The 14477-nt window shown below is 55.0% G+C and overlaps 1 protein-coding gene across 2 annotated transcripts in view; it reads right to left on the bottom strand.

Annotated features, from left to right (window-relative positions):
* Positions 1-14225, bottom strand: part of LOC120391590 (rho guanine nucleotide exchange factor 18-like) — a 31851-nt gene extending 17626 nt beyond the window's left edge. For both annotated transcript variants that reach the window (XM_039515385.1, XM_039515384.1), the window contains exons 1-2: positions 13926-14225; positions 861-997 (exon numbers count right to left, since the gene is read on the bottom strand). In XM_039515385.1, coding sequence (XP_039371319.1) covers positions 861-997; positions 13926-14001 — 213 coding nt within the window. In that variant the 5' untranslated portion in view covers positions 14002-14225. The remainder of the gene's footprint in view (positions 1-860; positions 998-13925) is intronic.
* Between the last annotated feature and the right edge of the window lie 252 nt (positions 14226-14477).

The following is a 14477-nucleotide window of genomic DNA, read 5'->3' as shown; positions in this document are numbered from 1 at the left end:
TGGCTTTGAGGACTGAGACGTCTCAGATGTGTGAGATTTTTGTGGTGCTGCCCGCGCCAAGAGCAGGGCTCTGGTACCTCTCTGCACTTTGCCTCAGGGCAGGCACTGGTCTCAACACGGGAGGGGAAACAGCAGGGCACAAAGGGTTTCTCTGGTGGGTGAATTGTGCTGCCACCTTAGCACGGAATGCCTAATACTTCTGCCCTATGGCATGTGGCATTCCTGTGCCTGACTCCCACTAATGCCAAGGGAAGGGGAGTGTGTCATTTCCCCGTGAACAGGGGGAGTGCGTCTCCCAAGCCCTCCAGGCTCCCCAGTAGCCCTGCTCTCCAGTCTCACACCAGGGCAAATCCTCCAGGACATTCTTCCCCTCTCTGCAGGAGACCGAACTGAAAGCTTTCGCTGCTGCAAGGCCAGAGGGTGGGGGATACAAACGCTGGCTGGGGGCTGGGCTGACTAACCTCTGACCCCTTTCACTTGGATCCAGACCCAAAGCCAAGGGCTCGAGCGTCAGGTCTCTGCAAGTGAAGCCATTGGCTGAGCAGAGCAGCCTTGGTGCAGCAAAATCTCACTCACTTTCCCCAGAGAAACAACCATCCATCCACAGCACCCTGCGGAGAACAGCGAGACTGCCACCAGGTCAGAGGCGGCTCCAGGGACCCAGTGCTTCCAGCGGGGGCTGTGGATGGGAGCAGAGGACAGGCAGTACACTGGATACTGTGCTAAAAGGAAGGGGGATTCCCAGTCCGGAGCCCTCCCCACAGGGCTGCCGGCCTAGCCCCTGCATAGCTGAGACTGCCCACTCAGCACTCTCACCCACAGGACAGTGCTTTGGCAGCAGAACAGTAGGCTACACTTGCCTTTTCCTCTGCCATGCTGGTGAAGAAGACTTCATCCTCGGCAATCAGGGATGGGGAGAAGGTGTCTGGGCTGCTGCAGTCTGACGTGGGGATGCTGCTGGCAGCGAACTCCCGTGAGCACGGCTTGCAGTCTGACCCTGCAAGAGAGAGACAGTCACGGTCGCTGAGCAAGAGGGAAACAGGAACAGCCACAAGGGCAGCGATGGATCAGATGCAGCCACGCAGAGCGAGTGCAGAACAGGGCAGCCCCAGTGCCCAACACATGGCGGCGGTGCTGGGGCCCTTGTGACCTCAGCAGCCATCGACCCGGAGCCAGCTAGAGAACGGCCTGCCATGGCCACCTCGCTGCAGGTGCACTGGAGACGCTGCCCCACTGAGCCCCTCGGGCTGCTGACAAGATGCCAACGCAGCTGAGCAGAGGTGAAGCTGCTGGTGGCAGAAGGCAGACACTGGTCCTGCCTTCCCCATGTAGGACACTAGATACGGACAGCAAAGCCCTAGAAAGGAGGCAGCACAGTAAGGGACAGAACTTGCCCAAGCTGGGTGCCCTCCTTAGCCCTTTGCGGAGAGACACAGGGGAGTTAAGGAGGAAGCCCCAGCGAGACAAGCCAGCCACTGGCTGAAGGCGGCCCAGGCATTGCGAGTTGAGCGCCGATCTCTGTCTCAGGCCAGGCCCAGCCCTCGCCCCCAGGCTGCTCCTTTGGACCCCCAGAAGCACTGCCCCAGGCCGGACCCAGGCCCAAATCCGTTCCCTCCCCACGCCAGCATATGGCCGACCTGTCCCCCAGCCACACTACGCCATGCGGGATTCGCTGTTTCCTCACCGAGGACGCAGAGGGGGGTTGAGCCTGCCCTTCGTGCTGGCCCAGCACCAGGTCACTCCCAAGCAGGAGGGCATTTTAAACAATAACCTGAGCACATGGGCCATTAACTGAGCCAGCGGGTGACCAACGAGGGGCCTTGGTGGCCAGCAGATCTGGCCATGACAGAGGGAAGGGACGAGCGGAGTCTCTATGGCCCCTACAACAAACAGCCCAGGTGCCTGAGTCCTGATGCAGCAGGAGCAGGGCATCCCTGTGGGGCACACGGGGTCTGCACAACCCCCAAGGCCTGGTGTCCCTGCCCAGGGAGGGCGCGGGGCACATGGGGTCTGCCTGGAGAAGGCAGCACGTATATCTGCTAAATTCAGTATAAAATCAAATGGCACGAGACAAGGAATCTGTAACCAGATCCCTCTGAGTGTGATCAGGCCCTGACTGAGCCATGGGAGCCACCAACCACCATGCTGGGCGCTACGTTTCTCCCTGGCACAAGGCCCTTGTGATGAACTTGGCCTCTTCTCTCCAGTGCTGACCGTGTCCCCGTCACCTGCCCGAGGACAGACAGCAAGCGTGACAGCAGAGAGGGCGATGGGCTGTGGGGAGGCCTGCACTGAGAAAGCCAAATGTCATTGCTGGTGCTGTAAATGCAGCATTTCCTCCCCAGAATGTGCCTGTTCCCTGCTCCCTCGTGGCCCAAATGGGGAGCTCGAGCCCTTCCGCTTGCAAAGCGATTTTCCTTCGCCGCCGACAGGTGATAAATGTTATGCAGAATGTCTCCTGTGCCCCCAGACCCCCTTAGGCAGGGCCCCCTCCACAGGGCAGCGCAGCTGGATTGGCTGCAATTCTGCTGCATGGAGAGTCTCCTTTGCTCATGATCCCCAGAGAACAGGGGAGTGCTCGTGATGGGCTGTAACTCTGCACAATGTGCTTCACAAGTACAGAATGTCTCCACTGGCCCCGACCCAGCGAAACGTCAGCGAATGTGGCTCCTGAACGAGTGCTGAGAGTGGAGGAGGATCTGAGACAATTCAGGGCAGCCCTATGGCTATGGGAAGCTTTCTTGTGGGACCCCCATGGCTCTCAGGAGGGGAACCCCAAATTTCAGCTCTTGGGGAGGAAGCAGGGCTACTTCTCTGACCAGAGCTACCACAGACCTTCAGGGATTGACAATCTAAATCACAAGCCAAGCAGGGCCCCTGGGCAGATCTCATCCTGCAAGCACCTGAAATGCCACGCTCCTTAACTCCCCCTGCACTGCACCTTGTCAGGGCAGCACCTACAACCATCATGAGACCCAGCCGCCTTCACGTCCCCTCCTTGCTGGCTCGGGTCTGGCACGAGACGGCAGCGGCACCAGCTCACCAGGCACAGCAGCACTTGCAGGAGCAGAGGCTAGGGCAGGCAGGCAGCTCGCGCTCCGCCAGCCAGCCATTCCCAGGATTCCACACGCTACAGCAGGCGATTTATTGTAGCCATATGGTAAGGCCTGAGGCCTTTGTCTGCAGCCATATTAAGACAGCAGCAGCCATTAGCTAAGAAGCAGAAAGTCACATCCTCACATTCAGGGCCGGCTCCAGGCACCAGCCCAGCAAGCACGTCAGGCTCTTTGGCGGCGGGTCCCTCGGTCCCTCTCGGAGAGAAGGACCTGCCGCTGAATTGCGGCCGAAGAAGAAAGCGGCGCGTTGGAGCTGCTGCCGATCGCGGCTTTTTTGTGTTTTTTTTCTCCCGCCACTTGGGGGGCAAAAACCCTGGCGCTGGTCCTGCTCATATTCCATCTAAATTACATTAAAACAATGTAATATCGGGCTGCTGAGACGGTGCCTGTCCTAATAGCACCTACCATCAGAGAAAGAAACAGAACTTAAAATGGTTAAAGAAAACTTAGTTTGATAGCGTCTGTCCAGCAAGAAATCACTTCTCAATAGTTGTGAAATCCTCATTTCTTTATTGTTTTATCTTTACAGACCCCACTTCTCTATTGTTTGTCTGTATAATCTCTGTCTGATTCTTTGATTGTTTCCATGGGCGGCAGGTATCATAGGCAAGGGGCTTTGCCTCCCCAAACAGCTTACCGTGGCCCCACGCCCAGGCCAGCGTGCCTCCGGCAGTGACTCGGTGCCACCAGGGCAGCTGCTGCTGGGCCGTGCTCCCTGCCCGGCGCTGGCCGCCTGAGCACCAGGACTAGGGACCGCGCCGCCCAGAGCCCCGAGGCCGGGGGCGCGGTGACCGCGCCGCCCAGCCGCCCAGAGCCCCGAGGCTGGGGGCGCGGTGACCGCGCCACCCAGCCGCCCAGAGCCCCGAGGCCGGGGGCGTGGTGACCGCGCCGCCCAGCTGCCCGGAGCCCCGAGGCTGCACCGCTCAGGGGCTGTGGGTGCTGAGGCTGCGGTGCACTTGGGCTGGGGCCTCCCCCCCACCCCAATCCCCAGCTGTCTGGCACTGGGCCTGGGGGGGCCACAGTGGGGGTGCTTTGGGCTCCTGCAGGGGAAGTAGCAGGGGGAGGGGTGAGGCCTCGGGAACAAGGGGGGGTGGGATGTTTCTGTTACATAATTAATTTTGCGGGTGTAAATTAAGATGGTGGGATGATTAAGTTAGAGAATTTTGTTACAATGTTAGGATTGGTTAGTAAACATTTAGTAAAATGATTGGTGAAGGTAGAGCTAAGCAGGACGCAACTTTCACTATATAAACAGGGGTCCAAAAGGAAGTTCTTTGGGGAACCAACTCCAGGACACAGCCCCAAAGATCAGAGCTGCCAGACTTCAACACTCTGCCAATGACATGGTGCAAAAGCTGGAGTCCCCAGATGACCTGATCCTGACTGGCCATCAAGAAAAGTTCACCTGTCTTATTGGGAGTAGAAGTAGTGAGCACAGTATGTTTAGCGTGTGCGTTCTGTTTTGGCGATTGTTAATAGAGGTTAAGTAGGATATTACTGTTTAAGACTCTTTCACTGGTAAAAGACCCCGTAAACCCACAAAAGATTAAGCCATGAGTCCACAGGGAATGGGTGTGTGTTCTGAGCCCGGAGCCCACAGAGGGGTAAAGTTTGGTGCCTTTCGCCTGGAGCCCTCAGAACTGGGAAAGGGTGGGGGTGCCTAAACCAACTGGGTTACCCCCTGAGCACTAGGTAGAGGTGGGATGCCCTAGAGTGTGCAAGTGACAGAGAATTTTGTGTGGGTAACACCGCACGCTACAGCAGGCGATTTCCATGGCATGCAACCTGCACTGTTCTCCCAGCCATCGGTGAGCCCACAGGCCCCTGCACCTGTCAGCTGGGAGGAGTCCCATACAGGCGTTCCAGTTGCCTTCTCCGCAGAACAAATTCCCAGATACGCCAAAGTGACACTGAAGAAAAGGGGCACAGAGCCCAGATCAGCTACACCCAGAGACAACTCCGTGCATCAAGGAGAACATGGCTTCCACCAAGGGATGCCCTTGGGTGCCCCCGCCTCTCCTCCCCTCGCTGGCCAGGGTTCTTCAGCACTTCGACCAGGTGAGGTTCTGTTCTCCATAAATGCACATCTCCACCATGTATGTAACCTGCTTTCACCTGCATAGTCTGGATCGTCCCAGAGAAAGATGGGCTTGTCCAGCACCCACAGATTTCACCCCCACCCCCATGGGCTCCACAGAGTAGTGCCAAAGTCACTCAGAACAATTGGGTGCAAGCTGTTTCCTACCAGCCTGGTCACTCGCATCTGCATCCTTGGCTGGGGAAGGATTCCTGGCACGAACACCCATTATCAGCATCCGCAGCCCCACACATGAATACTGCAGGGATGAAAAGCTGTTTCACAATAAGTCCCAACAGTGAAAGATTCATTGTCCTTGAAAAGAGGAAATTCGCATTCTCAGCTAATGCATGTAAAGAGCAGTTGGGGCAATGCCCTCTTCCAGACCTGGATTGCAAATAGTTGTCACAAACTTTGAGGCACTTCTCAGGGGCTTCTAGTCCTATGAGTTTGCTCGAGGGCTCACAGGCAGCTGCCCTCCATGGGAATGCAGGTGCTAAACCTACAAGATTTAAACACATCCAACAATTTTACTCTCATCCTTTATTCTCCAGGAGAGACTTTGGAGGTGTGAGGCTAGAGCCATACGCTGAGGTTCTAATGACAGTCCTGAGCAGCATGGAAGGATTTCACTCTCTGGTGTCAGAACACTCCTATGTCCATGTCCTCTGCACTGTACAGTGTTTGTGTGAGTGAGAGAGAGGTGTGTGTATGCACACAACCTGATAGCTCATTGAGAAATAAAACAAAGGCTTGACATGGTTCAAGGTACAATGCATCATCCAGCTGACTACAGCACATTCCTATGTAGCGAGCCACCCTGAAAACGTTAACCATGACCTCTAACCCATGGAGAATTCAGATGCCATCTCTAAGGAATACACTGGACAGAAGCCAGGCCACTGGACCAAGCATTGTGGTGGATAATTGAAGATACAGTCTCTTGCTTTGTTCTCTGCAAGAGGCCAAACACTCCAGCTGACCCAACAGGACAAACCAACTCTGCAAGGAACACAACACAACACAACACACTTCAAAACTGAAATGAAACAAAGTATTCTGTAGATCTCTATTGCTGACCCCGTATGTGACACCAAGAAACCTGAACCAACTACTCTAAGCTTGTTTAAATCACTCTCTGCAATGACAACACCACACATTTCATGCACGTGGTTCACTTGTTTAGACTAGGCTGGCTTAATGATCTTCTAGACAAGCAGGACTGTCCAGCATCGAACTGGGTGATGAGTATACAACCAGCCTCAGGATGGGTAAGCCCTACAGAACTGTCCTAGAGAAAGTGTACAACCTCCCTCGGGATGCTAATACGTTCCATGGAACTTGGCATGCAATGATGTAGCTATTTGATGGCTGTTAATCTTTCCATCCTGAATCTTAAGAATTATGTGTTCCTTCCAGAGACTTCAAATTACAATTGCTACCAATCAGCAGAGGCAAGCACCTGGCAATATGCATTTTTTATTTTATTTTTTCCCATATGTATTAATTGGTTCATATGAGAGAAAAAACCCTAAAAGATTACACTGAAATCCCACATAAGAGACATTTGAATTGAATATTTTATTTATGGGCTATCAACATAAACACCCCCATTAAAATGCTCCAGGAGTTCTAAAGGCTTTTGTTTACTCTGTCACAGGATTGTGCTGGACTTCCTCATGTTTAATAGGTAGCAGCAGGAGTGGAGATGACATCTCACACTTAGTCACGTCACAAACCTAAATCAAGCTGACTGGCTACAGCAGAGGCATTGGGCTGAGATGCAATAGGCAGTTAGTTGGATGCCTTGTGTGATGAAAGCCACGAGAGGCTCCTGATGGACACGGCTAGACACTGACATAGACCCTCCCATGGACCTGGATCGCATTTGCCCTTTTCGCCACAGCATCGCACTGGGAGGTCATCTTCAGGTGATTATCCGCCAGGACCCCCAAGTCTTTTTCACAGTGACTGGCCTCCATGTCAGATATGCCACTAGCAGGAGGGACTGCTCAGCTGGCAGTGCCCAAGGGGAGGGAAGCACGTTCTGTTTTCATAATGAGAGGTGCCTAGAACAAGGGAAGAAAAAGGAAGCCTCTTGTTTTCATGCCTCCTTTGAGGCAGGGAACCTTCTCTGAAAGTGAATTGGCAGGTCCCCAAAGGTAGCCAGCTGCAGGGACCAGGCAGCCACTGCAGACTGACACACATTTTGCTTCCACACCGATGTGGGTGACAGCTCTGAGTCACATGCGTCAAAGTTAAACCAATAAGTGTTTTCCTCTAACAGCAGGAGCCACGTCCTGCCTGCCGGAGCCGCTCCAGAAAGAGGCCCATCATGCCTGTACAAGGCGGCCTTCAATCTTCAGCGCTGAAGTGGAACCCTGGAATGGAACCAGCACTCTTGGAATCCTAGAAAACATTCAGCTTGTTCTCCTCGTGCCATCCCGGGGCTGGGGATCTGGACAGAGGCACAGACTGCAGCCAACGTAACGTCTTCACCCCCCAGCACAACATAGATCCTCTCTGTGCATTGCAGACACTCCTATTCAACACTCGATAAATCAGTCCTGCACACCAGCCCCCGTAAACTTCATAACACAGCCCGCACAGCACGGCATCATTACTCAACAGCATATAGAGCCCAGAGCTATAGGGCTGGGAGACCATTTTAGGCAATGTGTGCACAGCCAGACATGACAAATTAAGCCCCAGGCTACCTTTGCAGTGACTCCTTTCCAGCTAGTACCATGGAGAGAGACGAGGTGAAGGGGTAGCCAAGTAGCAAACCCTCCCAGGAGCCAAAGACTAAGCAAACAAGAGGAGCCTTGTCTGATGCCCTGAAGGTCAGACTGGCTTCATCCAACTGCCAAGAGAAGCAAATGCCCAAGTCGACAGACCCCCCAGATTGGCCTGAGCCAGTGCAGACTGTGGAGTATGGGTGTCATGTCACATCAGCCATGTTAATCTAATCCAGCGGTTCACCTCGGGGGCTGTCAGCAGGTTTCAGGGGGTCTGTCAAGCAGGGCCAGCGTTAGACTGGCTGGGTCCCAGGGCAGAAATCCCAGCTGGACCCCACCACGGCGAGGCTGAAAAACAGTGGAGTTTTTATAGCATGTTGGTGGGAGGGCTCAGAAAGTAAAAGGGTGAGAACCCCTGATCTAATCCACGTAACACGAACAGCTCTGAGAGTCCCTCCCAGGACAGAGTCTCCTACTAAGCCAGCACCACTATCAGCTACACCCAGATTGGTCACTATGCGTAACAGCTTGGCACGTGGACAGGCGCACCACATTCGCAAACCAGCCTCTGAAATTCCCAAGTTTTGGCTGGGCAGACTGGTGTGCACACAAGAATCAACTGGGCGAGACCCAATCCACACTTGCGCAGAGCAGCCACTCAGCAACTGCTGAGAAGTTCCGTCATCCTTTGCTGAGTGGGAGGGGCTTCCTGGCCCCAAGGAAGCCCCCAAGTAGTCTGGCAGGAACCCAGAGGCAGGATTCCTCTCCTACACCTTCCTGACTCCAACAGCACAAGTGAGAGCAGGGCAGGCCCAGGTGGGACAGAGTGACCCTGGAGCAACATTGCAGGGCAGGACTAAGACACGTGCCTGTCAAGCACAGGAGCAGACTGCGTGGCAAGGGGCATCCACACAGGGCTGGCTCCAGCTTTTTTGCCACCCCAAGTGGTGAAGAAAAGAAAAGAAAAGAAAAGAAAAAAGATAAAGCTGCAATTGGCAGCGCTTCGGCAGCAGCTCAACCGCACCGCTTCCTTCTTCAGCGGCAATTCAACGGCTGGTCCTTCCCTCCGAGAGGGACTGAGGGACCAGCTGCCGAATTGCCGCCGAAGACCCAGACGTGCCGCCGTTTTCCACTGGCCGCCCCAAGCACCTGCTTGCTGGGCTGGTGCCTGGAGCCGGCCCTGCATCCACAGCACCACTCTGGGAGAGCTGGACCAGTCCATGGCCCTGAACGGGGCAGGACACGCAGCATCAGGCTCCCCCCACCCAACCGCACACTCTGAGTAGGAACCTGCAGTCGCTGGCCCTGTGCCATGTCTATACTGCGGGCGCTATCACAGTGTCACTACAGTGCTGCAGCTGCGCTCCTGTAGCGTAGATGCTTCCCACAGCAACGGAAGGGGCTTTTCCTCACCGAGAGGCAGAAGAATCTGTCCATCAACCTGGCTGCGTCGTCAATGGGGCTTAGGTCACAAAACGTGTCCCCTCCCCGAGAGCCATAGCTAGAGCCATGTAGCTTTGAAGCATAGACCAGGCCTTGGGCTCCGTGTGTTTCTCCTTTGTGAAAGATGCAGGCTCCTCGGGGCAGGCAGGCCCAGTGCAGCAACATCTGGAGGGGTGGGGATAGACACCTCCGGCGCAGCAGCAGCTCCCACCTTTGCTCAGCCGGAGGCTGGAGAGGAGATGACAGAGTGATGCTCTCAAGAGCATTCACTGTTTGCTTTAAGGAAACATTAAGCAGATTAGGACTGTGGTTGCTTAATGCGCCTCTGTCTGGGAACCATAAAAGGGTATCGCTGCAGGGAGCGAGCGCCTGGCCGTGGAATCCCCAGAGCTGAGTTTGTGGGGAAATGGTCTCCGAGTTCCCTAGAACTGGAAAGGGTCCGACCCGCAGCCTGGGAGCCTGGTTTGATTTAAGGCTCAGCCACAGCCCGACTGGCACCCGGTCCCGGAGCCGCGCTCCTGCACGGATAGAAGGGAAGGGACATGCAGCACAACAAGACAGTTTGGGACGTGTGTAAATGCACAGCAGCTAGGAGAGGGCAGGCCTCTGACCTGGGTGAATCTGCCCCCAGGCCCCAAAGGACAGGACAACACTGGAGCCTCTTCCACTCTGTGCCACTGGCTCAGGTTAACTCCCTGTGCCCCTCAGCCCCTAGGGCTGGCCAAGGCCAGGAGAGTCCCATCTCTGGGGGCACACAGAAGGGCATGCAGGCCTGTAGCTTCTCTTTGGCTCTGATGATATACAGACAAGCTGAGCAGGTTCCACCGTTAAAGCAGAGTCTGGGTGTAAGTGCCAGGAAATCTCCACCACCACCACCACCACGAAGGATTAAAGCCCAGTCAGTGCAGTCCTTGCTGCTGCCTCTAACAAACCAGTCCCTGGTTCTTTGCAGACTGGGCTACCAGGTGAATCCGATGTAGACGCTGCACCTGCTTAGTGGTTAGAGCAAGGCAGACTGTCAGGGTCTATTCCGAGCTCTGCCACTGACTCATTATATGACTTTGGGCAAGACATTTTCCCCTAGCTGGGCCTCAATTTCCCCCACTCAATAGAGTGCAGGGTTTTGTGAGGCTCAGTGAATGAGCCAGAGAACTGTCTGGGGAGGAAGCATGCTGGAGAAAAATCAAGAGTGCACATTCCGTATGCGCAGCTCAGGGTCTCCACGTCTCAGGCATTCTCACTGCTTTCTTTTTTCTAAAAGGTAACACCAGACACTGTGAAGAAAGGCAGCGATACCACGCCATACAATCATTCCACGAGGCAGGAATGGCTGGGCCCCGGGGGATTTCCCAAGAGCCTAAGCAGAGACTCCTGGACACTTATAACAATGGCAAGTTTGAGAGAGAAAAAGAACGATCAGGAAGCCACCTCCTGGCTCCAAAGCCAACCCAAAGCCAACTCTCTATGGCTGGTTCTCTGGATTATTAGAGCTACAGACGAAGACAGCTGTAGAATGTGCAATAAACCTGACGCTCCTGGGGGCTCTGAATGAGCGCGGCCCCTTGGTGCATGTGCCAATGCCATGCGTGAGCAGCCCTTCGCTGTGGCAGAAAGCAGCTCGAGGGCTGGGCTGGGCTGGGGAGGGGAGACAAGCTGTCTGACTCGAACAGTAACTCTCAGCCATACACTGGGGAGTCTCCAGCCGCTCCTCCAAGCCATGCCCAGACCCGGCTGTTGGGCTCAGGCAGGGCCAGCTGACTGCTAAGAAAACGAACGCACACACAACTAGTGCACCCACCAGGGACCTGGGGATGATGTTGAACTCTATTACCACCACTTTAGGGAGACAGGCAGCAGGAGGCCCCAGTTGGGTCCCCTTTGGACCCTTCTGGGCACCAGGGCAACGTGGTTCCTGGCTGTATATTTGCTAGGTCTTTGTCCAGTTTAGTTTAAATTCTCTCAAGCATTGGAACTCCCTCCGGAGATGATCACCCAGCCGGATCCATCTCAGCAAGCTCCAGTCTCTGTTTCTCATAGCACCCTCGGGACCTCCCCCTCCTCGTAGCAATCACTCTTCACGCAGTGGGCCCAGGGCCAAGTGACATATGTTCGGCTTCTTCCTCTTTCCCCTAAATCAGCCCCCGAGCCTGCTGGGTGCTGTACTCTGAGCTTCCTTTAGCAAACGCCCGCACTTCATCACAGGTTCCAGACCCTTTCTGACCACGCTGGGTCAGGATTTCTGGCAGCGACTGCTACTGTTGAACCAGTTTGTTTTCCGGGCGCGTGTGCTCACTCCCTTCGTGCTGCTGAACCAAACACCCACTGTCCATTTTCTGAGGCTGGTAGCTGGTTCACCTGCCCTACTCCACTCCAGGCTTGAGAGACCCAGAAGACAGCCCAGGGCCCTTTCCCCATCTCACTCCTTGACACAAATCCCCTGCTCCCTCCCCACAGGCCAGCCATCAACCATGTGGGGGCAGCTGCTGGGCAGTGCTGGCGTTGTTCTTTAAAACAGCTCCACCTGGACTACAAGCTTCCCAGGGTCCTGCTGAGAAAGGCTCCCGGAGAATCTCACAGGGGTATTCAGCTCCTGAGTTCCCCAGTAACTAGGGTCTGTTTGACACTGATGTGGTTATCAGGCGGTCCCCACTAGATGAGTGCTTAGAGTCCATACGACATGGCTCATGAAGGATTTGTGTGCAAGGACTTCTCATTCACCAGCTGGTGAACACTGCCTTCACAAGTCCTTTGTGACACCCCAGAGACAGCAGCACGGCGGTGGTGCTTGGCGTGAGCCCAGCACAGTTTGTGTTTGTCACACTGACAAAGCACTTTGGAAGATCCCAGATACAGTAACTTGTGGGGAGGGAAGTGGGGGATTCACATGCATTTTGAGAGTCTGGTTCCTCTGCTGCTGGCCCAGAGAAGGTGCATCCCCAGCAGCAGCACAGGCCTGCAGGGCGGAGCTGCAGCTGAATGTCTTGTGCATGTGAGGCAAATGCCCCAAAGGACAATATGTTCTGAGGCAATGTTCACTGAACCCAGTGTGCAGAACCTAGGGCGCTGCAGGAGGGAGGCTGGTGTGAGACAGACACTCTCCAACCCAATGCCTAGGGGCCAGTTAGCAGGGCCGGCGCTTCCATTTAGGCGACCGCACCAGGATTTGGGGGGGGTGGCAATTCAGCGGCGGGGGGTCCTTCCGCGCCCCGGGTCTTCGGCGGCAATTCTGCGGCGGGTCCTTCACTCGCTCCGGGACCCACCGCCGAAGTGCCCCGAAGACCGGGAGCGTGGAAGGACACCCCCCGCCCCGCCGCAGAATTGCCGCCAACGACCGGGAGCACGGAAGGACCCCCGCCTAGGGCGCCAAAAACCCTGGCGCCGCTCCTGCTAGTTAGTACCATGACCAAGGGAGATGAGCTTAATTTGGAATTTAGCAAAATTCAGCTCTCATCAGCTGCCTCAAATCTCCCTGGGCCCCCGCCAGCAGCCACAGCACATCCAGGTTTGGAAAGGGTCAGCCTGAATCAGCCTTTTGGGAGCCTAGTCCCCTGTCAATTTCTTCTTCCTGCCCAGAATGACTTTCCATGTTTCGCTCAGTTTGAGTCTCAGATCCACCCTGTATCCAAGGCTCGTTCACTCAGGAGAGGGGAGTGCTGGGGGAAAAGGCAGGCAGGGATGTGGGGAGAGAGGAGCCAGGTGAAAAGGAGGGGGATGAGCAGGCTGAGAGCTCCAACATTGCAGGTAAAAATACCTAGAAGCATCAGAGTAGCGTGGCAGTTGCACGCTGTAAATATTCACTGGGGAAACGTCTGCATAGGACGAGCCAAGCCCCAAGTGACTGCGAAATTCATGCTCCTCAGGCCTCCAGCTCTAGTGTTGGCCAAAAGCAACACAACGTTTTCAGAGACAGTTATGCAGTGTTTGGGGGCTGAGGACCCTAATACCAGAATCAGTCTCCTCTGTCACCGCTCACTAACACCACTGGTCTTTGATGAACAAAGTGGGGCCTTACTCAGTACCGTGCGGGCACCACCTTCCTCAAATCACAGGCTGCTCCTGTCAAGTGCTGAGGCTCTGTTAGCCCACAAGTTCCAGGGGGTCTCCTTGAAAGCACCAGAGGGGCCTTCAGCCCCTTTGCACACATGGCTCTGGGAGCTGAGCTCTCAGCATGAGATAACCTACAGCACTGCCCGAGGTTCACCTGGAGACAGCTGCCTCTATAAACTTTAGGTTCTCCAGCCCTCTGGGAGCAATGAATCAAGTTCATTATCAAACCAGTAGACTGATATTTAACCAATTACCCAGCTGCTAGAAGCACTTAAGGTGCCCTGAAAAGAAGATTAAAGGGAAGGAAAAGCATGAACAAATATTTATGCAGCATCCCCTCCGGCAAGGAAAGGCTCATTTCTAAACAAACATAAGCCTCTCTGCCAAAGCAAGCCAAAACTCTGCTAGCTCCGGGTCTGGGTGTCTGCACTATTCTGCAGCAGTTACCCAGGACCACAGAGCAGGGCTCCAACCAGCATCCATGGCCCACGGGTGGGACGTTACCTCGCTTAAAGGACCATCTCTTCATCCAGCGCTTTGAGAACGACGGCCAGGAGTGGTTTAGCAGCGAGTCTGCCATTGGGGAGCCTTCTGAGCCCCGTTGGGGGATAAAGCCCAAGCAGAAGGCGATGATGCAGTCGCTGCAAGGCAGAGCACAGCACTGTCTGAGGCAGCTCTGCAGACTCCAGCCCAGGAGCTGCCAAGAGGGGGAGTGGAGAAGCCAAGTGTTTTGTCAAAAGTATCAGCTGATAGAAGAGGCAGCCAGAGCGAAATTCTTGAGCTTCATATCGCCCACCTGCATGAAGGAGCCATGCACACTTCCTGCAGCAGCGAGTGCCGCCAGGATGGGGACATCTAGGACGACGGCTCTGCTCCCGAAGCCCCAGGCACTACTTACCGGATTGAAACTAAATACAAAAACAAGCTATTAGCACATCGGTAACTTTCCCCTGGCTGGCAAAGAGCTCCCCATTCCACTCCTGGTCACGATGATGATAGCCTGCCAAATCCATCAGCCACTCAATCAGCGCTGCGGGGTCCCGTGTACTCGTACCA

This window comes from Mauremys reevesii, linkage group 26 (assembly GCF_016161935.1).
Source record: "Mauremys reevesii isolate NIE-2019 linkage group 26, ASM1616193v1, whole genome shotgun sequence".
Classification (NCBI taxonomy): domain Eukaryota; kingdom Metazoa; phylum Chordata; order Testudines; family Geoemydidae; genus Mauremys; species Mauremys reevesii.
This window is presented reverse-complemented; position numbering and strand designations above follow the sequence as displayed.